The 27,309-nt window shown below is 41.7% G+C and overlaps 1 protein-coding gene across 2 annotated transcripts in view; it reads left to right on the plus strand.

The window, feature by feature from the left end:
* The window catches only part of LRMDA (leucine rich melanocyte differentiation associated), a 1,031,273-nt gene that overhangs the window by 563,125 nt on the left and 440,839 nt on the right, over window positions 1-27,309 (plus strand). For both annotated transcript variants that reach the window (XM_047824811.1, XM_047824812.1), the window contains exons 3-4: window positions 8,894-9,020; window positions 20,721-20,860. In XM_047824811.1, the coding sequence (XP_047680767.1) occupies window positions 8,894-9,020; window positions 20,721-20,860 (267 nt within the window). The remainder of the gene's footprint in view (window positions 1-8,893; window positions 9,021-20,720; window positions 20,861-27,309) is intronic.

A 27,309-nucleotide genomic window follows, 5' to 3' on the forward strand; every position in this document is an offset into this window, starting at 1 on the left:
GCATTGAAGAAGCTTTGCACAGTCCCAGCTAGAGGATCAGAAGAAGGCACACAGTTTAGTGTGATGGAGAATGACAGAGCTAGAACTCTCTGCTGTCCTCTTTCCATCAGGCTGTCTGGCAGGGAAGAAACAGCTCTTGGGAGCCCTTATAAACTGTAGTTACAAAGGAAGGAGCTGCAGTTAGATAGGCACAGTATCTGGGTAGAATATTAGAGTCATCAAATCTAATATTCTATGAAGAAATTTCCTCTGAACATTCTCTGTGACTCTAACCTCTGATCATGTACAGATAGTGACTCAGAAGGTAGCTCATTCCTTTGGTGAACAGCCCTCTTTTTAAGCTTTAAAAAATTGACTTGAGAACTTTCCTTACAACTTCTATTATTTTGTCCTATTTGTTTTTGGTTCTGCCTTCTGGAATGCCAGAGACTTAGTACTTTGAAACAACTAAGCCTCCTGTGTTCCTGGTTAAATAATTTTGACCGTTTCCATCACTGTTTCTTACACCCTTCACCAGCTTGTTGGTCTCATTGTATGATATTTCTAAATGCTGATGCTGCTTTGAGTCTGGCACTCAGACCTGAAACAAAGCTCCAGGTAGAGTTACTTAGGGGCCAGTAGAGTAGGATCAGATTCCCTTCTGGGGAGGCAGCCCCACTCTGCTGATTCATACTAAACCTTTATACACACTGCTCTTTATGCAAGGTTCCTGCATCTTATGTTTGGAGAATCGTTTTATTTAAAAGTAATAGTTACTCAAGTCTTTTCTGATTATATGATACTTACTCATGATAGAAAACCTAGTAACTAGTGAAAACTATAAAAGAAAAGAAAAAAAAAACACCCTACAAATAACCACTACTCACAGATTAGTAGTATATATCTGGATCCCTCTATCAGTATGTAGGTACATAAACACCTGTATGCTTTGAAGTGTCAGTATATACATACAGAATTGTCATAATGTCCCTATGTACATTAACAGTAGTTTATAAACTAGGAACAACTAACAGACTACGGCTCTTAACCATCTACATGGAAAACATGGTACACATTAAAATTTGTGTAGGGAATGGAGGGGAGAAATAGATGATTTAATTTCCATGCATGAGATTGTAATGTGTGTGCTGTATATATTATAACTTCATTTTAGGTACTTAAAAGGATAGCATGACATTTTATTGAATCAGTATATATATGTATACAATATCATTTTTAATTACCTCATGGCATTTCATTATACAGATACATCGAGCTTTCTGTAATCATTTATCATTGGGCATTTAGGTATGTTTACATTGTTACTATAAATAATACTGTAGGGAACATACTTAAATCATGCACATTTCTTTGATATTTATTTAATGCAGTGTTAGAATTATTGGATAAGAGGTGATCATTTTTAAGACTTTTAATATAAATTGCCATCCAGAAAGGTTATAGCAGCTTCACTCTCCCATCAGTGTTGTGTTGGTCTGTTACTTTGAACTTTTGACAAGACTGTGTTAAGATTTAGGGAAACAATGGATTTGTTAGTTAAGTGAAAATATCTTGTTTAATGTGAATATTTTAGATTCCCAGTGAAGTTGAAATTTCACTCTACCTTTCTAGTATTGACCATATATATTCCTTGTGTATTTTCTTTCCATGTATTTTGTTTTTCTCTTAGGGCTTTCAGATGTCCCTTAATGATTTTCAAAAGCTCTTTTAATATTAAGGATTTTAAACCTTAGATTGTTAGATTGGAAATATTTTCCCCAATTTACATTTGCCTTTTATTTTTTTTTCTCCAAATAGGTATTTTTGGATAGTTGGACTTTAAATTTTTTTAATTTTTATTTTTGATAGAGAGCATGCACAACTGGAGGAGAGGGGCAGAGGGGGAGAGAGAGAATCTCAAGCAGGCTCCATGCGGAGCCTGACCCTGGGCTCGGTCCCACGACCCTGCAATAGTGACCTGAGCCAAAATCAAGAGTTGGACGCTCAACTGAGACACCCAGACGCCCCTTGGGTAGTTGGACTTGAAATCTATATTCAGGTCTTCACATTAGATAATATGAAGTTTCATCTTGTTGGGCTGAAACAATGTGTTGATTCCAACACGATCATTTTGGATCCTACTGTATGCTCCTGAACATCTTTCTTGGGTCTTGCACTCCATGAATGTGATAAACATATGCTGAACCAAGTCATTGGCAAAAAACAGGACCAAAGTCCCTGGACCCTTCCTTTGTTGCAAGCTGGGCCATTAATTAGTGTTCTTCAGTTATATTTTTAACCAGTTATGACTCTGTCTAAAGTCGTCATTTTCTAGCCTAGTTTTTGCTCTCCTGACATAGGGATATGTCAAAGCCTTTTTGAAATCTGGTACAATATACCTTTATTCCTAGTTAACTGTCCACATTAATAGCTGGTCTCACAGAACTTGTCCTTAATGTACAGAAACTGCCTGTTTGAGATTCAATGCCATATATGTATCTTGTTTCATACTACAGAGGATCTGAACTAGCTTATTAGAATTAATTAAAAAAATGTATAGATAAAATATGAAGGCTATATAAATTACAATTCTCAACTACAAAGTTAGAAAGCGGATATAGAGACCCCACGGGGTTATCTTTTTACATCTGAGTCACCATTTCACTCTCAGCTTCCTAGTAGTAAAAGTAAAAAGGGTATCATGACCAGAAACCTGGTTTATTTTGTCCTAGGGCAAACAAATACCAGTTTCTCAGAGGTATAATCTGACTAGAATTTCATAAGTATATGAATTTATTAATCCAAAGTGTGAAGAATCTTCCCTTTTCAAATAACTGTGGTTGTATTACCCATTTCTGTGTTTCCAGCTCTTTACACATTTCCAATAATTCTTTAGGGATCCTATGTAACAGTTTTATTAGTATTTTAGGTATGGTACATGATGGCTTCACACGTAATTCCACTTAGAGTTAATAAACACTTTATCAGCTGCCTTAGATTTTTGACTGGTCTTGGATTCAGGTCTGTTACACCAGTGTTGAATTTTATTCCATGCAACTCAAGGATCATCTATCCTGATAGGGGACTTAAGGGCTTTGGGGTGACTTTGACAAATTGCATATGATATACTGTCACATGGTTTCAGTATACACTATTGTACATAGCCATGAGCCTGTTCCACCTTTGTCTGTTTTTTTTTTAGAGACTTTCATCCCCTATTGGTTTACTTATATTACTCGTATATATATATATATATATATATATATATATATATATATATATATCCCTGGCTATGTGACCTGACTGACAGAAAAATATACGGAAAATATTTAGACCCAGCTGTACATATAACACAGTACTATCTCTTCTAACATACTGTAGTATATGCTGAATAGTGTGCTATGCCATCTCCAGTACTGTTCTGTAGTATATATTGTATAGTGTATATACTATGCTATCTCTAGTGGTATTCCGTGGAATACACCGTATAGTGTACGTACCACGCCATCTCTGGTAGTGTTCCGTGGCGTATGCTGTATAGTGTATATACTACACTATCTCTGGTAATATACTGTGGATACATATAACCATTTACATGGGCTATAAAAAGAATTTTGTGACAGAGAGAAAGAGTATCTCTTATGTGGTTGGATTAATGGCCTTTCAGAAGTGCTGCCACTGGGCCATTTTCTGGGCTGTGAGCTGCCATATCACTGTGGTCCCATTCTTTTCTTTCTTCCTTCATCCCCTCTATATAGGTCTGTGTTGCCTGTCCTTTTCTTCTAGCTGTGGTCATGGCCTCTCTTGTCAGTTTGCAGACCTTTCCCAAGGACCTGCTGTGTGCCAGGCCCTGTGCTTGGCCTGGTGGGGCAAATAAAAAAGGTGCAAGTTGCTATTCCTGCTCTCAAGGGTGATATTTTAAATTATTAAACAACTACACTGATCAATCAGAAACATCCTATCTAGAGCAGGGTCCCTAGAGGCTCCGTGCTGTGGGGGCATTAACTACTTAGTTGCTGGACTGTGAAAGGTCTGGGGGGCTCCGAAGAGTGGCCAGGGTAGCAGGAGGGGGTACTCAGTGTATTCAGAGCTGCAGTTATTCCCAAGTGGTAAGGAAGGATTTAAATAGCCTAATAACTGGTTCTGGTGTATGGGTGCAAACTCATTGTATGTCACTTCTGCCTGTTCGTAGACACTGGCCTCAGGGTAAATAGGAGGAGGCATCTGGCCTCTGAAGGAATGGGTGTAGGCATTGCCCTCCCAGCCTCTGGCCGGTTGCCCTGAGGCCTGCTCTTTGCCCTGCCCTTGGGATTTTACTGTCAGCTTTTCTCGGAGTGGCTCACAGGCTCAGGGTCAAGCTGTAGTCAGTTGACAAAGGCGTATTGAATCCTTACTGTGCATTTGACAACTCTCCAGGTATTATGGAGGTTACGTTGAGATCCCTTTTTTGTTGGGGGCTGGGCAGACGAAAGTCATCCAGAAAGACCATTACAGAGCAGGCAGCAGCGGAACCTCCACAGCAGGTCTACAGGAATAGCCGCTGTGGTGAACATAAGACAAATGGGGTAGCTTCTCTAGAATTTCCATAAACTCCCATTTTCTCAGTTACAACTATCTATCTATCTAGATATATCTACCTCTATATATAGATATATAGAGAGATATAGATATCTGGATAGATATATTGGAGTAGGTAAAGATTTTAGTTCAGATCTTATTTTCTTAATTAGTTTGAGAACATTCCAACCTTTGGTTCTGGGTTTGAGGCCAGCTGTGGTTCCACAGAGAGAGATATTTCTTCTTAGGGTCTGTGGTTAATTGTGTCCCCCATCCCTGCCTGAGTCATGCTGGGGAGGAGCATCACCCCTGTTATAGGCTGAAAATGGAGGAAAGAGGGATGTAATGATTACCACTGCTTACACCCCAAGAATAAGGTTGGCATTTCTTGAATGGAGGGTTCTGGAGATGTCCTCTGGTGATTTTTCTGGCTGGATTTTTGCTGGGTAAGAGGCAGAGGAGGGATTAGTAGGTCATCTGCCCCAAGCCTACCAGCTCTGCTGTGGTCCTGGCCCTTTTCCTTCCCCATTCTGACGAGTGGCTAACTTTTGGGAATAGAATGAAGGCCACTGAGTGGAAGCCCACCCAAAAGCAGAAGGTACTGGGGTTCAAGCGACCACCCCTTTGTGGGGCCTGCCTGAGGCCCCTCCTTAGCGGCTCACAACCACTGGCTTAGCTTGGAAAGGGCTGGGGCCGCCTGGTTAGTGCCGCTGTTTTTATAAGCTAATGAGGGCAGAGTGTGAGCCACGGGCAATGATGCTGGGATATTAACTGTGACAGGAAGCTTGATCATAATTATCTTAACGAGGATAGGGTTAATTACAGTGGAAACTTAAAAGTTCTCTCTGTTTGAATCCGCTAGAGCTGAATGCGTTGTGATGTTTTGTCATTTTGATATGACTTTGGAAAAGGCACAGGGACTCTCCCAGCAGCTGCAGTGGCTCCTGGGGGAGCCCAGCCAGAGCCCTGTGAATGAGGTAACAGAGATGGTACCTGTGGGTGAGATAATGGGCAGCTTTCCTGCTGGTGAAGTGCTTCGGAGTTGCTGATTAGGTTTTCAGAGCAAACCACCTGCCATAGGTCAGACCACACACCCTGTCTCCCTGTCTTGCCCTTGGCATCTCTTCCCTGGGCTGGGAAGACCTCTCTCCAGCTGCCTGTGCCCAGGTAGTGGGTGAAGCCTTGCTCTTCCACCCCAGCCCCTGACCTTGGCACACATGTCTGCGTTGCCTTCACAGCCCACTCCTCAAACATCTGCAGATTGCAGACCAAGCCGGCGAGTAACTGTGGAGTGACAGGCGCCCCCTCCACCAGGGCCCTTGGGTCTGGGGTGCATTTTGCTGTGCACACACAAGATTATGGCAGAGAAATTGCAATCTCATCATCTTTTCCTTGTAGCTACTGTAGCTGTCCCACTAAACAGCACAGATCTGAGTGGATCCTTAAAGCCTTTTTTGCCTTGTCATTTTACTTAACAGCACACACCTCTTTGCAGGCATCTTGTATCTAGGGGTATGAACTCAAAGATGGATGAAAATAATAATAAAAAAAAGATGGATGCAAATAATTTGTCCCCTCCTCCTTCCATGAAAACAGCAGCAACAATAACAGAAAAAGTCCAATTTTTAAAAGCAAAAAATAAAGCCATCTTCCAGGTGTGTGTTTATTGGCTTCCACATGCCAACCAAGCCCCAGAAATCCTGCCTTCTCCAGTTTTACCCTTCACTACTCTGTCTCCTCAGCTCTGAATTTAGCTGATTAAATCACCAAGTGCACACTACACTGATGACATGAAGACACGGAATGTAACACGGTTCCCTTTTAGCTGAGCAGCTAATAACATTAATGGCAAAAATAATCTTACAACCAGACAGGTAACGGGATTTGAACCTGAACGTCCCCTACTCTTCTGTGAAGTTTGACTCAGAACTGAGCTCTGCCCCAGAGCCCGCCCCAGAGAAAGGCAGCTCTGTGGGCACTCCCTCTGGTGTTCTTAGCTTTGTCCCTCTGCGTGCTCTGTCATTTTGTTGTATGCCTCCCTGGAAACACTCTTGGAAGGGAGCTTTCTTTTGCTTGCCAGTTGCCAACCATTTGCTGATTCTCATGATAAGAGTATTATATTTGCATAACATAACTCAGGAACAATGTGTATTTGGATGCTGCCTTTGACCATAGCCCAACTGAGGTTTGTGCACAAAGGACTTACTAGCCATCCATAAGGCACCCTGAAGGGAGGTGGCCTCAATGCCCCTCACCCCTGTGGTAAACAGGGCTTCCTCCTGAAAAGCACTTTTCCATCATCACTCATTAACCCCCATGGAGGGAAGGGACTTCAGGAAAGGTGGAAGTTTCCCTGCAGAAGCCAGACTTGCTGCACACCTTTGCACATTTGCTCATCTGCCCACTCCCTGCATCCAGAACACACTCCCCCTCCAAAACACCCCCTAAGGTCACAGCTACCAGAAAAATCAGTGAATAAAAAGAAGAAAGAAAAGAAAGGAGCCAGCATTTGCGAGTGACATGTTTGTTCATCTTCTTTGGCTTATATTCATAAGTTCCTCTGGGCTGGAAACAGCACAGAACAAGGGAGTGCAGATGGGTTATTGATAATGCCCAAACTCACACCTCAAGTAAATGGTGGAGCTGAGTCACAACTTTCATGTGTGTGTGTGTGTGTTAGTTTGTCCCCCCGCCCTGAAACATGAGGAAGAAGAGAAAGGAGGAGGAAGAAATGAAGCACAATGACCCCATTGACCCTTAGCCCAAAATGTAAGTGGTATTGACTTCCTGCTGTGGAGCAGGTAGTGCTGGCTGTAGGAGTGGGTGCTGGGCCCTGAGGAATGAGACACACCAAGGTAGCTGTGCGCCCAGTGGAGTCTGGGGCTTTAATGACTGACACTGCACATCACACCTCCTGCATATTGACTCCCTGTTTTGGAGCCTTGTTGGCACAGATCCCACAAAGGAGATACAGATGTCTGGAGACAGCTTTGGTGCTAAAGTTCACACTCACGTCAGATGTGCGGGCACTGCACGCACAAGCAGGCGTGTCTGTAACGCAAGTGCTATCAGTAAATGAATAAATAGTGTAGACAACATCTCCCTGATTCGTCACATTTTGTAGAATAGCCAGGAGATCCCAGGTGAGTCCGCCCTCTGGTCGACGTCGTAGCTCAGCTGTCAGCCTGTGCAAGCTCAGCACAGCTCTTGGGTCTGGCAGGTGAATGAGCTGGGAGTATGTGTGTCTGTGCAAGTCCCTCCACCGGGCGGCTTTCTTTAATTAACGTCTGAGCGCGCGGAGAGTAGCACATGCGCACAACTGCCCCTCACCGCCTCCACCCCCAACACTCCTGAGACCATAACATCAAGAGTTAACTTTCAGCTAACTGTGTAAACAAGGCTATTTTTCCCTTTCTGATACTTTTTTTCCCCCCTGAGCCGGGTACTTAATTCTTTCAGATCCTTGATTATTTACTGCCTTGACATCTACATTGCTGCATTCCACACTTCTTTCAAAAATAAAGTGAGAAATCCACTTTCCATAAATTAAAACTGTAACTTCAAGCCGGGAGCACTGAAACAGAAATTCCCCCAACTCCTTCCTTAAACCACCGCCCCTCTCCCTGCCCAACAAAAACAAAAACAAAAAGGAAAAGAAATCATGAAAGAAAAAGAAACAACCCTCTCCGACTGGAGTGATTATGTGCTTCTGAAGATGCCTTGCCTTTGGGGGCAGCCACAGGGACACTGGGCAGACGCAAATTAAGTGATTAGTGTAAAAAAAAAAAAACGGGGGATAAAAGTCAAAGGCTGAGAAGGGAGAGCAAGGAAGCCTTCCTTGCCGTTTCCTGGACTGTGCAGAGGAGAACCGCTAAGAAATGATACTTGAAGTTATATTTATTATTGTAAGAGGGGTATGATATTTCTGGGCAGGAATGATGGATGACAACTTAAATTTGTGTCCAGGGAATGAAGGTGAACTGTGACAGAGTTATTTATCTTGGGAATGGAGGTTAGGGTCAGCCGAGGCTGGGTGCCTGAAGGCACAAGACATTGACAAATTTATCCTGCAGGCCGTATCTGAAGCCCTTTGTTTTGGATCCTGGCTACTCACTAAGTGACCCTCATCCTTCATGTTGGCAATGCGTGAAGGATGCGGTGAGTGCCAGCGGCCCCTTCTCCCCCGCCGCCCCCACCCCGGCTCCCGCTACTAATTCTTGTCATTCACTTTGCTGACAGGCACCAAGCCCAAACTATTCCCAGTCCTGAAAGGGAAGGTTAAAATATTTATTTCGGCTCATAATGGCCTCCCTGATTTAGTGCAGGATCATTTTTCCTGTTGCCTTTGTCATTGCAGGTCACTGGAAGGACTGAGCGCGTTCGGGAGCCTGGAGGAACTCATCCTGGACAACAATCTGCTCGGGAACGACCTCGTGTTGCCAGGGTTACCCAGGCTCCATACCTTAACCCTCAACAAGAACCAGATATCCTTGGCTCTGCCCGCTGCCTCCACTCTCTGCCCTGCCCCGCAGTGGTCCCCGCCGCACACCCCCTCCTCTGTGTTCCCCTCCCCCGCCCCACACAAATACCTGCGAAATGTCAAATGAGTTTTATGTGTCAGCTAAATTAAAGTATGTGAAATACAGTCCATGGGCAGACAAAGCGTTCTGTCTTCTGGCACTCGGGACACTTCAGAGTAATTTATTATAGGTCATTCATAAATGAAATGCACCATTATATCTTCCTGTTGCTCCATTTTAGTGTAGAGATCTAAGTTATGGCTGTGAAGAAATCTTTTTAATAGATAAAAATAGAGAAAGAAAATAATGTCACTGCTGCTGAGAAGGCAAAGCCGGGTTCTAGTTGCTTGGGCTTGTGTGGGAGGGCGACCTCTGGTGGGAAGTACGGGGTAGTGCCTCTAAGCGAACTTGGCCTTCACGGAGGTTTCTGGAAGGCTCTGGTGCAGGCCTGGGGAACAGTTCTGGCAAAGCAGAGGGGGAAGGGGCAAAGGTGCGAGATATGTGTGAAGCCCAGGGGTAACTCTGCCCTCCGTGGTGTTTGATGTACTAGGGTGATGAGAGAGGTCTAGCAGAGTCATTCTATTGCATGCTGTCCCCTTAAGTGCTGTCCCTAGCCAGCCTGGGATGAGGCACAGGGGGATTAATGGCTCTGGATTCTATAGGGAGGCTGAGAGTGGAATCGGAAGCTTTCTGCAGTATAAGGCACTTAGCTCCTCTGTACAGTTATGGGTCTCCATGCTGCCACAGCACCAGCTGGAAGGCAGGGAGGGTTATCAGTTTTGTTAATTCCTGTATCCATCACACCTAGAAAAATGCTTGGCATGGAACTGAGGTTCAGTGAATGTTTGTGGGATGAATGAATGAATGAATGAATGATTATCATCAGCTGTTCTTTATTGAGTACTTCTGTGGGTCAGGCACTGTGCTGGGTGCCTTTAAGTATATTATTTTTTATTCTTACCAAACCCTGGGAGATGGATGCAGTTTCTCCATTTACCTGAATGAGGAAGGAGGTCAAGCATGGACCCAAAGCCAGATATTTACCAAAATGCTAGATCCCAGATTCAGTCTTAACTGTGGCTATATCCAAAATTCTTTCCATTCTCTTGTGTTGCTTCAGACTTGAAGTCTAATCACCTTGTTTTTATTAGTGAAACATTTGAGATCTAGAGTAATTCAGTCACTTGTTCATGTTCTCATGGCGAGTTAGAACTAGAAAAGGGATCAGAGCCTTTTCTGTAGAGTATGAAATAAAACCATGTATGCATATGTCCACTTTAAGAATGAGAGGCAAAATCATTTATTAACTGCTGTTTATACTTTAAGTCATAAGACAGTATTTTTAGGTAAAATATACTACGATGGTCATTATAAATTGGCACTTTAATAGAAGTGGAAGGAGAGGGCTTACAAATAAATATCAGTCTTTATCATAAGGCAATATTGATGGGTTTTTTTCCTCTCCTATCCTTTGGTCAACCAAGTTTCTTAGTCATTGTTTGAAAAATTATTATAGTCCCTGTATCACTGTCTTAGGTGATCACTTGGATGATATTCTTAAATCATTCAAGAACAGAAGGGTTATTAGAATAGAACTGGATGGTAAATTTCCTCCTTTGGGCCCTAGTGCTTATATTCTGTGTCCCATGCCACTGTAGAGTCCTAGCCTTTGGACTTGGGTTCATGAGTCAGCTTAATCATGTTTAGTTGTGTGGCTATGGACAGGTCAGCCTCTGAAAACCTCTGTTTCTCATTTTGTGTGTATGTGTGACATCACAGCTTTCACTTGCCTATTAGGAGAACTGGTTAAAAAGAAAAAAATATATAAAAGCCTTTTTTGCATGTTGGAATCAAAGTGCCATGATAATGTGAACAAAACAGGTTTCTGCATGGGTGAAAAACCAGCTACTTCTGCCCTGGGATATTTATTGTGACGTTGGCAATATAAGAAATGGTGCTGTGAGAAGGACTTCCAGAACAGCCCACAGATCAACCCACAAGGACTTTGTCTGGCAAATGCTGTACAAATGCTAATCCCAAACTCAATTCCTCTTCTCCTTCAGCATAACTTCCTGGCCAGTTCTCTGTCGCATTTATTGGTGCATGCTAAGAAATGCAAGCTCATTTCAGCACCAGCCTGAGAAAAACAAGTAAAAGAATAGCACACCAACTGTGAAAGAACATCATTTTGCATAATCCCAGTCTACAGATGAACTAGTGGGTGATTTTTTTTTATTGACCTCTGATTTATTTAATAATCAATGAAAAGTATTTGTTGGATACTTAAGTGTTCAAAATAGGTTATCGTATTGCTTTCCACTGTACCACTGGCATTTGAGGAGCATTGAGTAAATATTGATGTTAATATTGATGATAGATTACCTGATTGGTGTGATTAGGTTACACTAAGAAGTAAGATTCATGTTTCATATGAATTTACTAAGAATTATTATTTCCCATTTTAGAGGGTTCATTTTCATAACCTGGTACAGAATATGATGAAAATGCACAGGAATCCACTCTGGATTTTTTTGTTTTTGTTTGTTTTTTAGATTCTATGTGTAAGAGAGATCATAAGGTATTTGTCTTACTCTGACTTATTTCACTTAGCATAATGCCCTCAGGGTTCATCCATGTTGTGGCAAATGGTAAGATTTTATTCTTTTTAATGGCTAAAATACATAGTTACATATATTATTATATACTGTGATATAATTATAATATATAACATATATATATATATATCACAACTTCTTTTATATTCAACTACTGATGGACACTTAGACTGTCTTCATATCTTGGCTATTATAGATAATGCTGCACTAAACATGAGTGTATAGATGTCTTTTTGGGTTAGTGTTCATTTTCTTCAGATAAATATCCAGAAATGGAATTGCTGAATCATACAGTATTTTTATTTTTAATATTTTTTGGGAAGCTACATACTGTTTTCCTTAGTGGCTACCTCAGTTTACCCTCCCAACCACAGTGCAAAAGGGTTCCTATTTCTCCATATCCTCCCAACACTTATTATTTCTGGTCTTTTTGATAAAAGCTATTTTAACAGGTGTGAGGTGATATCTCATTTTAATTTGGTTTTGATTTACCTTTCCCTGATGATGAGTGATGTTGAGCATCTTTTCATGTGTCTACTGGCCATCTGTACTTCTTTAGAAAAATGTCTATTCAGTTCCTTTGCCCATTTTTAAAAAAATTTTTTTTTTCAACGTTTATTTATTTTTGGGACAGAGAGAGACAGAGCATGAATGGGGGAGGGGCAGAGAGAGAGGGAGACACAGAATCGGAAACAGGCTCCAGGCTCTGAGCCACCAGCCCAGAGCCCGACGCGGGGCTCAAACTCACGGACCGCGAGATCATGACCTGGCTGAAGTCGGACGCTTAACCGACTGCGCCACCCAGGCGCCCCAAGCCCATTTTTTAATCAAATCATTTTTTTGCTATTGAGTTATATGAGTTCCTCATATATTTTAGATATTCCTTATCAGATATATGATTTGCAGTCATTTCTTCCCATTCACTAGGTTGCATTTTCATTTTTAAATAGTTTCCTCTGCTGTATAGAATGTTTCCCCATTTTTTTCTTTTTCATTCTCCAAATTTTTATTTAAATTCCAGCTAGCTAACATACAGCGCAATATTAGTTTCACGTATAGAATTTAGTGATTCATCAATTGCATATAACACCTGGTGTTCGTTTCTACAAATGCCCTTCTTAATCCCCATTACCTGTTTAACCTATCCCCCCTCTATCCCCCATCCACCTCCCTTCTAGTAACCATTAGTTTGTTCTCCATAGTGAAGATTCTGTTTCTTGGTTTGCCTCTCTCTTTTTTTGCCCATATGTTCATTTGTTTTGTTTCTGAAATTCCACCTATGAGTGAAATCATATGGTATTTGTCTTCCTCTGACTGATCTTGCTTAGCATAATACATTCTAGTTCCATCCATGTCATTACAAAAGGCAAGATTTCTTTCTTTTTATGGCTGAGCAATATTCCACTGTATATGTTTCTCATTTTTAAAGTAGTAAATCAGGCTGGAGGATGGTTGTATTCTCAGTGTTGCTGTCACCAGAGATTAGCAGGCCTCTTGGCCCTACAGTACTGAGGGATTTTCTTTGTCTTTGGTTGAGTCCTTTTCCTTTTTAATTCCTCAGCTTCTCCAATCTGTAGCAGTAATGCTGAGGGAGAAATGATAGTGGTATGGGGGGAATTGTCGCAGAAGGGGATGTGTAGCTGTAAAGCTGGCCAGTTATATTGCTGTGCTGATGGAGAATACTGTATTAGCACTAGATACAAAAGGTGCTAGTTGGCTGTTTTAGGATGCAGCATGACTTCTTTCTCCTCTGGTCTACTGGTATGATCATGAAGATTGGCTTCATTTCCCCACATACTCGAGCCAGAAGTCACAGAATGAAAGCCAGGTAAAAGCAAGAGTAACACCGTATGGCACCCTTGTAAGCTAATACTTCTGACCTACCTTTTCAGCCAACGGACTCTGCTACTTTCTTGTTGAATATACCCCTGACTCTTTAAGAGTTGCTCTGTTCCACATTGCTATTCCTTACTCCATGAAATGCCTTGGATTTGGGCTCTGTCAGTTAGCTTTGCTGCATAATAACCTACCTCGAATGTTAGTGACTAAAACAACAAATGTTATTTAACATTCTGTGTGTCAGTTGTTTGGGCAGGGCTCAACTGCATGGTTCTCCTGTGGATTTTGGTTTGGTCCATATGCAGCCACCATTATCTGGAGGCCTGATTGGGACTGGACGGTCTGAAATTGCCTCACTTATATGTCTGGAAGTTGGTGCTGGTTGTTGACTGAACAACATGCTTCCAATAGGCTAACACAGGCCGCTCTGCATGGGGCAGCTCTTTCAAGAGCAAAGCCCTAATGTACAAGTACTTTTCAAGCCCTATTTGCATCTCAGATGTTGCTGCTCCATGGCCAAAGCAAGTCACGTACCAAATGTAGAGCCAGTGCGATAGGGGACTGTACCAGGTGTGTATACACAGAGGCATGCATCACTCCTGTAGTGATCCTGCACATGGACCATGGTGTCTCATCTCCTTAAGAACTGACTTCATATTTGTAATAAAGAGAGACCTAGAATCAAGTAATTATTCACCTGCTACAAAGGTAAGTATTAGTTCTTTCTTACAAATTGAATCTTATTTTAAGTATATTAGAAAGCTTGCTATTAAATGGGATTCTACCTGAAGTTCTTTTGAGAAGTTTGTTTTGGTTTTAATTTCTGGTGTGCTTGTTTGTCTGTTTGCATACATAGAGTTTTCCATTTTGGTTTTACTCTCAATGAGGTATGTTTGAACAATGCTCTGTTACTGGATCCTGCAAACATGGGTTATGGGCTGCTTTATCCTTTGGCAAGAGGTACTGTCAGATAGTGGTTAAGAACAGGCTCTGAAGCCAGACTTCCTGGGCTTGTACCCTGGCCCTGCCACTTGCTGCATGTTCTTGGACTGGTTATTTAACATATCAATGCTTTGCTTTCCTCTCCAAAATTGCTTTCCTCTCCCACCCCATAGGTTGTTGTGAGGGTTATTCTAAGTTCTGTGTAATGGTCAGTATTATTGCCATTTTTATTAGAGAATTATGTAAACTTATTTGATCTTACTTCAGCTACATTATAACCAAGGTCAGAGCATAGATTTTTGAGTGTGTCTTTGACTTTTATAACTTAATTTTACGTCCATATCATTCTGTGAGGTGAGTACCATTGGTGAATACTCTCATTTTTTTAAAGTTTATTTTTGAGAGATAGAGAGCACAAACGGGGAAGGACAGAGAGAGAGGGAGAGAGAATCCATAGCAGGCTCCACACTGTCAGTGCAGAACTCACAAACCATGCACAAAATTATGACCTGAACTGTAATAGAGTCTGACGCTTAACTGACTGAGCCACCTAGGTGTCCTAGTACTCTTGTTTCTTATGAAAAAACTGAGAGAGTTGAACATTTTTTTCTGTATGAACTTTCTGAAGTCACTTAGATTGTCATTGGTAGTGCTCAGTCTAGAACCCAGGTATGGTGATTTATAACCCCAGACTCTGAAACCCAAAGGAGGTAAAATCAATGCATGAGGAAAGGAACTAAAATACAGGAGGAGTTGGTTGCCTGTGCTTGCCTTGTCCCTCCCGCACCAGACCCTGCACCCAGCTGCAGAGGGAGCTCATGAAAGGGATTTCAGAGCACAAACCAAGCATCTGGCACATTTTTTCTCAGTCGACCAATGTCTCACGTCTCATCTGCACACTACCTACTTGACCTCCCATCTTTGTTCCGCTGGCCCTTTGTTACACTTCTGTTAAGCTCTCAGCATTGCTGTCTTGTCCTGGTATACTTTAAAGCCTGGACTTCCCAGGTTACCTTTTTATCTCCTGGTTCATAGCTTATCTTACTCCTCTTCCCTTGGTTCATTTAGACTGGGCTGGTAGTCACTGGCCATGGAGTTGACCTTATCTCCCCAACACTCACGTTGTGTATATGTGTGTGTGTATCTCTCTCTCTCTCTCTCTCTCTCTCTCTCTCTCTCTCTCACACACACACACACACACACACACACACACACACCCATGCACATACACACACTGTCCTTGGCTCTTCTCCAGTAGGGTTGGATACTTGGTCATGGTCTCAGCCATATCATATCTGAATACCCAACCCCAAAAGGGAACAATTGAGATGTCTGGAAAATATAGATACTTTGCACAATCAAATGATTCTCCCCCATTCTCCCTTTCGGGGTGGGTAGGGGAAGAGTAATAAGCTGACTTCACTTTACATCACACTTTGTTTCTTCATTTAATGTCTCCCTGTTTGCTTCAGCACACGTGTGAAGAGACGGTATGAATTATAGTACCAACAGGAAGGACAAATAGTATGACATGTTGTACAGCTGGGCTGTGGTGAGGAGACGAGTGAACTGAACCAGAAAGCCAGACTAGATTTCCCACAGCAATTTACTGTTTTACTCAGGGAAGTCTCTGCACCTTATCTGAATCTTCAGTTTCTTTAGCTGTAAAATGGGTGATAGATAATTCAGAGTATTGTTGAAAGATCGAAATGGCATAATGTATATATGGGAAATCAGTTTATCTCCCAAAGACTTTACAGCTTCTTGATACGTTTTAATGATAGAGGAAGTCTCATTGCTTTAAATGAATAAGCCCAAATTGGAAGAAAACTCAGGTACAGAACACAGCTGGATGACAGTACCTGTGGTCTCCCACAAAAGCTTGTAGGACTCCTCATTTTTCAGTATTTTACATTCCTTTCTGTGTTAGGAAATTGTGAGTCACTTTATCACCTAGAAATGTTAATTTCTTTGGAACAGGTTTGAATCTAGACTCTGCCATTTGCTATGTGACCTTTGACCCCCATTTCCTCAATTATTGTTTGGATATGATATTGCTGACGTGTGTGTGAATCAAAATGAAAATGTTTGCAAAACGTGGAGTTAGCATTCAGAAATCCTGTATTAGGGTAAGCACTGGTTGAAATCCTCCCAGGTCCTATGGGTGTTGCCCTTTGACATGTGCTTGATCACAGAGGGAGGGTTCTTTCCCATTTTTACCAGGGAAACAGCTTCAGACCTGTGTAACTGGACATGACACCAGAAGACTCCCCTCCTCCTTCATTCTCCAGACTTTCAAGGCAACATGTTGCTTTGATCTTAGGCCTTCTGCAAAAAGTCTCCCTTGGCAAGCATACCTATGACAGCTGGACTCTGCAATAGCAACTTTGTGTAGACAACCTGAAAAAAACCTAAATGACAAGTATTCTAGAAAAGACTTGAGGAGGGAAGCCAGGTGTGTGCTAGAAGTCAGTTGAAGAGAATTGAAACTGTGCCCTGTAGCTTCACATTTAAAAAGGGGAGGGGAATGTCACCCTTAGGAGAATCCCTGAAAGTATCTACTGCCCTTGGTCTTAGTAAGTCAGAGACACCAGGTTCCCTCTGCTGGTTGCCTTTGGTTAATTTTCTATGCAACTGGACAAAGAAGGAATGTGACAGGTTCTATCTCAGAGCTCCCAGCCAGGTAAGACAGGGCTGTGTTTGTCCTTGCTGACCCAGGAGACCAAGAAGCCAATTAAAACTCCTTCTCATCTTCTATCCTCCAGAGGTGTGTCAACAGAATGAAGTTCTAGTCCAGACCATCCACAGAATAGGTGCTAGTATGGATTTGGGGGAGACCCCCTGATTTAGCCCAGATGATCATTTAGCAGGTACTTGAAAGGCTTAAAAAGACAGGGGGTATCTTCTGCCACACAAAATACCCTAAATGAAGCAGGCTCCATTCTTTGGATTCATTGATGCATGATGGCTGAAGCTTCTTGAAGCCTGTAGACCTTTTGCCCAAGAAATTCCCATTACCAAGACATTTTAATGAATCCACATCTCCACAACCTCCTGCTCAGGGGGAAGACAGAGATTTTGTTGAGTGTGAAACTTATGTTAATTCCCTCTTAAAGGAAAAGGCTACATAATTATGAATTCAAAATTAGGCTTGAAGATGAATGTCTATTTTGAATAAAAATATATAAAAGCAAATTAAATTTTTTTCATTTGACAAATGCCACAAACATAAAAATATTCAGAAAAGTAACAATTTTTTATGTGGGACATACCTACGTAAAACATTTTTCCTATTTTTTCTGCAACTTATTTTATAACTTTATTATATAATTATATAAGTTTTACCTTATATGTACTTTAGTGGAGAGAGACAGTGATCTTAACTGATTGCAGTTTAAATAACCTACTTTTGCAATTTTTACAACGTATGACCATGTGATTCAATTATCCTTGCAAGGGACCTGCGTAAGCAAGAACCCTCACATACAAGCTTTATTAGCTCTGTGGTAACTTTACACATGAAGCCTGTTTCCCTGGACTGTGCATGAGAAGCTTCCTGTCACTGCTCACTTAATGTTGGGAAATGACTGGGATTTCAGTCCAGCTCAGTTGCCCAATATTTCCTCAACTTAAAAACCTTTCCCAGTTTGAGTTCCATTCCTTCACATTCCTACCTTCATACAGTAGATGAAAAATATCCAAGGTTTAAGAAGTTGGTCCCTATAAGAGAAATAGGTTTTGGTTGGACTTCTTCACCCATAGTGGAAAGGGCTTCCCCTAGGTTCTCTAGGGCCATTGTCTACATAAATAATTTGAAACACCCCAAGTCAGTACATCAGCGCCATTTTGGCTGTCCACTCTCTTACAGTCCCACAAAAGAAAGTGTGCTGACTAGTGGAAGTGAGTGATCAGCTTGTCTGGCTGTCTCCTTGGCACCAGGGCCTGGCCTTGAGGCTTCAGGACAGCCTGATAGGCATGAGTCCTACTGCTCCTTAGAACATCTGATGGATCCCTTGTGAAAGGTAGAAGGTTGGAACTAACCCTGAAGGGCAGAAACCAGGACTGGGACTGAATGACATTTTGGCCCTTGTGATTCCTGAATACCAGACACAGACTTAAAACATTTTGAGAAAGTTACTCCAAAGCATAGGGCCTCATGAGGTGCCTTTGCTAGGGTCTAAGGGCAGCACTGATAGCTTCCCTTTTTCTCCTGTAGCAATGATTGAGAAGTATAGCTTTCCCTGAAAAGCCAGTTTTCCCTGAAATTGTTCATTGTCATTTCAATTAGTTTTATTTAAATGATTTTCTTAAAGAGTTTGATGATTGAACTGTAATTTAAAAAGTAGTGAGTATGTTTTGTCTTCAGTGATGAAATACTTTAATGTTTTGACTCCTGGCCATTTACCCATGTGTCCTTCTAATCTTACCTCCCTGGCAGAACCTTCTTTCTTGTCTTCTCCACATGCTTCTGTGTCTTTCATCCTCACTCCAGTGGTCCATTGTGGTTATTCCTGGACATTATTTGTTAAAGATCTGAAGGACTGATAACTTGAAAGTCCATTGTCCTGCCTTGTTTAGGAAATAAGGATGATCTTGGCGAATGGAAACCCATGGTGGAGAGCTGCTCTGACCCTCTTGCACTAGGGTTTCCCACTTTTGCTTGTGCTGTCCCTCTCCTTGTCTCTGTCTCACTCTCAGGGTATAGCGTTTGTTTTTGTACATGATGTTCACAGAGCCTGTGTATAAAAAATGCTTGAAAGAACTTAGCTTGGAGAAAATAAGATTTAATGAAGACATGAGAGCTTCAACTGTCTGGAAGATCATCATGTGGAAGAGGAGAATGCCTTATTCTTTGAGACCCCAAGCCATTAAATTGGGTCAGTGGGAAGGAATTTGAGGAAGGTTCAGTCCCAGGGGAAAGAAAAACTCTTTTTTATGGTTATTATGATAGAATGAGCTACCTTTTGGTGACCCCTCGGCAGATATGTTAGGGAATGGATTCTGACATTGTTTGGATTTGGTGTTCAACTGACAAGTTGAAATGAAATATGAGGAAATTGGGGCAACATCTCATAGCTAGAGAACACCCTTGTAAAATAAAGGCATCCATTCTCTTTGGTTTTAACTTTTCTCTCTTAGGCCAAGTGAACCTCACTCCTGGACACTGAATCCTGAGTCTTTGACTCTTGTATGGCACATTCACCCTTATATATTAGCCCCTGTTTGCTCTGTTGTCACTCCCTGGCAAAGACCCCATTCCATCTGCTGATATTGGCTGATAAGAGCTCCACCTCTCTTCCGTAAGTTTCTGGTAGTCATGGCCTCTGTTCATGGCTTGTCTAGTCATCACCTTGCCTAGGAGAAGGTTCATCTGCATGTAACTCAAACCAGGAGTCCATGTATATCAATGTGACAACTTGGTTGTCATTAGGTCCTTACCAGTACCTGTGATTGCCTGAATCTATGACTCTTGACTTACTTGGTTTAGAGGTCTCAGTGTTTGCCTTGAGTGGATCCCATTGAGCAAATGGATCATGGCATGATCTCCCCACCATGCCCTTTATTGGCATTTTCTCTATATTCTTTCCTTCTTGAATATTACTATCATAAGAGATTCTCCTCAAATACATTTGACCTGCTTGGCTTGACTAAATGTATCCTAACTGATTCCATTTGTCTTCTAGTTTTGTTCTCCTTTCTCCACAATTCATTGTTTATTGCCACCTGGGAGTCTACTAAGCAATGCTTAGCTCCAGACCAGGTTCTCAGATCATAGGAGGATGGCAGTCCTGTTTGTATCCATGCCATTCCTATATGTTTTAATGATAAATTACTCCCTAAAGGAGAAAATGGGAATATATTTTTAATGAGGCATTTGGAAACAAGTCTTGCTTTCATTACTAGAAAAAAAAGTTTTATAGATTGGCAAATAGCAAAATACTTTACCACATGGAATATACCCTTGATCATTTTCCAAACAAATATAAAGGAAAGAAAAGTGTGATAAAACACTTGAGTTCATTCATTCCCTCTCAAGTGATCTGGACTTAGTCTTACATGCCCAGAGAAAAGTTAGGCTCTGTCCCCAGCAGGAGTGAAAAACTAGGCATGCCGGATACCTCACAGCTAAGTTGATTTCAACCCTCACCCATGTCACCTCTTGGGAGCAGACTGGACTTGTCAGGTGTTGTGCTGTGCCTTCAGTTATAGTCTATGTTCCTTATGAGGGCTTTTGTCTTCCTGGATCCAAATCCTTAACCTTTGTCACATCACTGACTTGGAGAGTCTGCTTGATCACCTGGCAGAAGTGACACCAGCTTTGGAGTACCTCAGCCTGCTGGGTAATGTGGCATGTCCCAATGAGCTGATTAGCTTGGAAAAAGATGAGGAGGACTACAAAAGATACAGGTGAGTATCTAGGAGTTTGAGCCTGGTGGGAAGGGAAAAATGGCATCTTTGGGGGGGGATGATATTATGGGGTGCATAGTAGATATTACTGGACTTCCATTGATAATACTAAACTTTAACCTTTTGGCAACCTGTAGCCATTGTCTCCCTTTGTCAGGGACATAGGAGCCAAAAACAGCAACAACAACAACAACAACAAAACAAAAACAAAACCCAAAAAACAAACAAACAGAAAAAAAAACATGAAAAGCTTCCAGGTGGTCTAGGTCAGGGGTTGACAATTCTTTTTTGTAAACAGCTGGGTAATAAATGTTTTTAGGCTTTGAAGGTCATGTGGTCTAAGGTCTATGTCACAACTATTCAACTCGCTGTTATAGTGAAGAAATAGCCATAAACAACTTGTAGACGAATAGGCACAGCTATGTTTCAATAAAACTTTACTTACAAAGACCAGGGGCAGGCAAGATTTGACCCATGGGCTATATTTTGCTTACTTGTGCTCTGTTTTGTAAGGTTTTCCTTTGGTCAGCCTCAGAGTAACTTTTTAGAGAGCACTTCCCACTAAAGGTAGGGAGCTTACGTGGGATCCCAGAGGAAGTCTCAGAAGTCCCATAACTTGGTTCCATAAAGCTCTGTCTCACTGTCCACCAGCTGTGTGCTCTGATGGGGTCTAAGTAGAAATGCTTCTTCTTCCTCCTCTCTGCTACTAAACCATCTGCTTTGAAATACCTGATCTAAACCCCCCTTTCTTAGGGAGTCTTCTTGATCATACCTATTTTATTGTCTTTCTTCATTTTGAACTCTGTGTGCTCTCATTCTTGATTGGTTTTGTTTTGTTTTGTTTTGGTTATTGTTGTTAATGTTTTTAGATGATCTTTTCATGTGTAGGCTCTCTCTTCATTATGATTGCTCTCATGAACACCCTACCTGAATCAATGTGGAAAGGGGAGGGGGAGTAAGGAAGCAAATTCAGGGCAGGTAAGGTTACTGAATAATAAATTTAGAAGGATTGGGGAAAGAGGATAATGGTTTGAAAGAAACTTGTTCTCTTGGGACTCTTATAAAAATCTGTGGTGACCCATGAAGGAATGCAGTCAGGGGAGTTGATGCTGTATAAAGGCAAAGCTGTAAGAAATACTGAAGGCTGTTGAACACTGTGTATTTTTGACATATATGCACATGGACGCATAAAGTTACAGCAGGAGTCCAGTATTATTTATCGGGAAGCATTTTGTATGTTTAATCTCATTTTCTAGGTTTCTTGATTAATTTTGTAGGGGTTTTATTAGACTGTTTTTAAGCCATCTTAGAATAAAACTCTAACCCTACTCCGAAAAGAGGTATTAAATCTTTTTCTATCATGAAGATATTCATTTGGATATGATTCTGTAGATTTCAATGTGAATTCTGTTAGGAGAAATATGATTAATACCCAGCAGGTGAAGAGTTATACATTTCTAAATCAACCCTGTAAGTTGCTTAATCACTTAGAACTTAATTTGCCTATTTAAAACTCTTATCAACTCTGAAGCATTTAACAGCCTGATTTCAGATATAAAGGGGTCTCTTAAAACATATTTTATCTTTGTGCAGCAATTTATAAGATATGTCTTGGAAGGTTCAAGTAAGTCCAAGAAAGTTCTTTCAGTCAACATTTTTAGTAAACCAACCATGGTATAGGAGATTTTAATTTGGTTTCTGACTTTTTTCTTAAAATTTCTATGTTTAACTCTTTAAAATAAGCCAATAAATTGTACAAATGTATGTATATGCATGTGCATGCACGTATGTGTGTCTTTGTATGCATGTGCACATGCATTGACACACGTGTTCATTCACTCATTCATGGAGCTGTATGTAAACCAAACTGTAGGCACATTTTTGTTGTCTTTTTTTTCCTAGAATGAGAGAAGTAGAGTGAAAAGCTTCACTTCCCTCATCTTCTATTTAGTCTCAAATAGAAGGCTTATAAGTTTGCAAAAGGAAAAGAAAAGCTAGTACTATTTTTTTATTATAACTGTTCACTATGGTAAAAATACTAAGACCCATATAAATAAGGGCCAGATAAGAAGATCTGATGTGGGGGTCCAGCTTTAAAATGGGGAGGATAGTCTAGATCAGTGACCCTTCACCAAGGCTGTACTTCTGAATCATCCAAAGCATTTTGATTAATTGAGTGCCAAATGCAACAAAATAGTCAATAGGTGCTTCGGATGTTCACTTAACTATTGGACTAAGTAGTGTTTAAAATTCCTGTTGGCTCTAGCATTCTGAGATACTCTGTTCCCAAGCCATTACAGTTCTATTGCTGTCTAATGCCATTTTATATATTCCATCTTGTATATTTCTCTCACTACTTTGTATGTGTCCACATCCAGAGGATGGCTTCTAGTAGGTAAGGGTATATCTTCTTGCCCTTTGAAGACTCTTCAATACCTAAAGTAATGCTGGCCATGGAATAGGGGCCAGATAAATGTTCTCTGGAGGTAGCTTGAAAATTATTCTTTCCTCTGAGAAGCTAAGTGCTTACAGAGAAATGTGTGGCCCCCTGGGCACCTCTGATGCCTACTGCCTATTTGGAATCAGATCCATTTGATGTCAATAATCACAGTTAATAAACAAGGAACTGTCCTTGAGACTCAATCTGAGCACTGGTCATTGGGTTGCTGATCCTTCAAGGAGGGTTTGGTTCTAGAGAAGTGATTCATTGCATGGGCTGGCTGTTGTACCCACTAAGCCTGACCTTACTACCTCAGGTCCGTCAGGGTTGAGGGATGGGGCTGGGAAGGTTGTTTGTTCATGCACACGTGGCAAAGTTGCTGGGAGGAGGAGTTGGATTCTAAAGACACATACAGCTGAAATCACATCTAGTCAAAATTACTCTAGAAAATCCATAAGCCACCCACAACAATGGCAAGATGCTCACGCTCTGAGAGAAATAGGAACTAAGAACACTGGAAGGAACATTAAATGTGTGTCCATCCAGTTACACATTCACTGCACAGCATATGATGATCGAGTGGAATGGTGGGCCTATTCTCCAGCAATCCTAAATTTTTTATTCATTTTATTTTTTATTATTTCTGGTTGACAAGTACTCTCACACTTGGATTTGGAGAGATAAAGGTGTATGTGATGGCATTCTGTTCTCTGGTTTGTAAGCAGCCCTGCTTTGTTCATCCTGGAATTTGAGTTTCATTTGCCCCTGAGAAATTTTAGGATTTTACAATAAGACTTTTGAATCCAGAATTCCTGCAGTGTTTTACTTTCTACAAAGCAATGCAGCCACCTTTCCCCTCCACCATTGGTAAAATATTTTCTTGGCCCTTCCTCCACAAAGTATGAGGTCTGCCTTCCTTCTAGCTGTTACCCAGAGCCTAATAGTAGGGCCTCTATGTAAATTTATGTGACATTTTCACTAGAAAATTGCTTAAAAATGAATGATATTTCTACAGTTTACTGTTTTTCACTTTAACTACATTTTCTGACAATATGTCTTCTATTAATCATTTAAGCAATAGTAGGAGCCTTAAAGGGAGTGTATTCAGAAGCAAGAACCCATGGCTCATTTAGTGCTGTCTAAAAAAATTTCTTATTGATTGGCATCCTCTGTGGTTATGTGATGTAATATTTATAATATGTCACCCAGCCATACATCAAAACAAGTACGTCTGTTTCATTTCTACGGGAGGTGTTGATTTCAGAGAGGTCAGCCCACTTTTAGGTCACGTTGTGGCCAACCACCAGAGCAGAAATGGGAAGTGACTAGATTTATGGAGTTATTGGGAATGGCTTCACAGATGCTTCACTTTCTGCTGATTCCTTCTTCCCTTCCCCCAAGTCACCCCTTCTCTTTCCTTCCTTACCCCCTGTGCACACAGTTGGATTTTCTTGGCACACATCCCCACCATAAAATGGGCTCATTAAATCTGTATGTGAGCATGAACATACTACCAAGTTGTTGAGCTGTGCCCTGGTCCTGCTGGGGCAGGAGCGAACCATGCCTTGATTTTTTTCTTTGCCATTCATCATAGTTCATGGCTAAGAAATGTCCATCGCCATGTTATTATAGGAGCTTAAACCCGCCCGTGCTTTGCTGTGTGTACACATTGTGCTGCTATTTTGGGATGAATGTTGAATGAGGGTGAATGTGATAACAAGCAGCCTTCAGCATTTGGGCGGGAAGAGAGCAGTGAGGTGGTTTGCTTTGGGAGGCCACCGTCATGCTAAAAAACCACTCAAGGCCTCCCGTGGACTTCAACACTAGCCAAAAAGTGAGTCAGGTATGGGAAACTTAGGTGCCCAGAGTGGTCTGTTTCTTGTCTTCCTTTGTAATTCTTCTCCTTCTTGTTCCTGCAGGCAAGACAGCGGAATGAAGGTCAACAGTACGTAAGAGCTAGACCTGACTTGTCAAATAAGAGATTTGGTCTCATGGCCTCTAAGCTCTACTTCTGTCATTAAACCCTTTGCCATTCATTCTCTCCTGCCACTCCAGTCTCTGCTTGGCCTCTCCTTCCTCCCGCCTCCTCAGTAGGCCCCTCTATATTTCTTAGAACTTTAAATTATTTAAAACGTGACACCCTTTCTTTGTTCCCTCCCAGAAAGCAGCCTGAGGCCTGCCCAGTGTCTGTAGCACTCAGCCAAAGGGAAAGAGGGAGGGACCCTCCGCAGTCTGTTGGCTGTCCTGGGCTGCCACCATTTCCCAGCTGAGGAGGAGCTGTAAAACTTGTGGCTTACATAACCCAGCTAGCATTCTCCAGCTAATCTACAATCTGGGCTTTGAAGATCACAAGAAAGCAAAGGTCACGACCCAGAGATCAAAGTGACAGAAGCCCACAGAGTAATTGCTGGTTACCCTCTGTAGAGGGCCTCGCTCTGTCCTGTGGGTGTATTGTTTGCACGGAGACTTCAAACATGCTGCCGGTGAGCTGTGAGGAAAATCAGCTGGCCTTTGCCAGTTGTCAGGCCTTCATTAATGCTGTAGGTGAGCTCACCTCGGCTCATTAGAGTGAGATCATTGTCATCTCTCTGAGATCTGGAGTTATTCCACTCACAGTGTTTATTCATTACTCTGGTCTTTATTGACTTTTTCTCACTGCCCTCCTTTACCTGGAGGTGTGAGGGGGTGGTTATATAAGGAAATTGGAGTAATAAGAAAGGAGGCTATGGATGTGTTTATTGTAAATTAACTTTGCAGCATATAGAAATCAAGCAGGCTAAAAGCGTGAGAGAGGCTTAGGCATAATCTAACCCGTTCTCTTCATTGTATAGATGGAGAAACCAAAGCTCCGGAAAGTGGCGGAGACCGAACCAAGATCACATAGCAAAATGAGCCCAGGGTCTTCGTTCTGTCCTCTGCCCTTTTAGTCTCCAAGCTCTTTGTTATGAGGACCCCTCCTCTTGTTAATTTTCTCCCCCTTACATCTCTTTAATAAGCTTTAGGTTTTTTAATTAGCTACATTTAAGCCATTGCTAACTTTTTAAAATTAGACACATTTAGCTGTTGATGAGTGCTTTTGATTAGCATGAGGTAACCAGTGTTACCAAACGGGGTTGATGTAATCTGGTCAAAAGCAGAGAAGCTTGATGTTTTGTTGGCCTGCTCACTCTTCTGTTAAGCTTTGTGGAAGACCGAGAACGATTCCTGGGTCACCCATTGCTGACTTCAGGGGCCCCTGGTAGGGCATCAGTCTCTTGCACTGTGTCTCCCCCACCCCACCCCCATGCATCGGAGTGCCTGCAAGAAATAAGGGGAAGAATGGCCATTGCATATTGCCATAAATGGAAAGAAGTAGGGAAAAACTCCAGGTGACCTTGTATTCTGATTTCCTTAGGATTTGGAAACTTGGTATTTCTTTAGTAGAATCTCTTCAGAGAAAGAAACAATCCCGGGAGCAGACAATGGAGATCCGTCTTGGTGTTTCTGTGATTGTGCTGTTACTGGAACAGCTAGCTTCCCCTGGGGTAGCAGTTTGAGCAGGAGGACAGAGCACCCTTCTCTCCCTTTGAAGTCTAGATGAAAAATGCCAGAGCTTTGGGATTTGGGCAGAGAAAATTGATTTGGGAGCAAAACACAAACACACACCAAAGCCTTTCTGCTCTTCCTTTTCTCCCCCTGCCAGTTTCAGGTGTCTCCTTTGAGGAGTCCTTTAAGAAAATGGAGCATTTAATATGAAAAGAGAGAGAGCCTGAAAAGCTTTCTGTGTGGGTCTCACTTTTAGAGAATCTGCCTTTAGACGGAGACAGATGGGTCTTTACACACCTTCCCAGGATCCCTGATCTCTTCTCGATAACCTCACCTTCCATATCACGGTCAAGAGTGCCCCTGACTTCCAGTCCCCCGCCCCATGGCTTTCGCCTAGCCACCTTGGGAAGGTCAGGAAAATTGGAGTTGTCCTCTGGAGCTAGGGATGTGAAACTCAGAACTTAGACCGATCTCTTTTCATTAA

This window comes from Prionailurus viverrinus, chromosome D2 (assembly GCF_022837055.1).
Source record: "Prionailurus viverrinus isolate Anna chromosome D2, UM_Priviv_1.0, whole genome shotgun sequence".
Taxonomy (NCBI): Eukaryota; Metazoa; Chordata; class Mammalia; order Carnivora; family Felidae; genus Prionailurus; species Prionailurus viverrinus.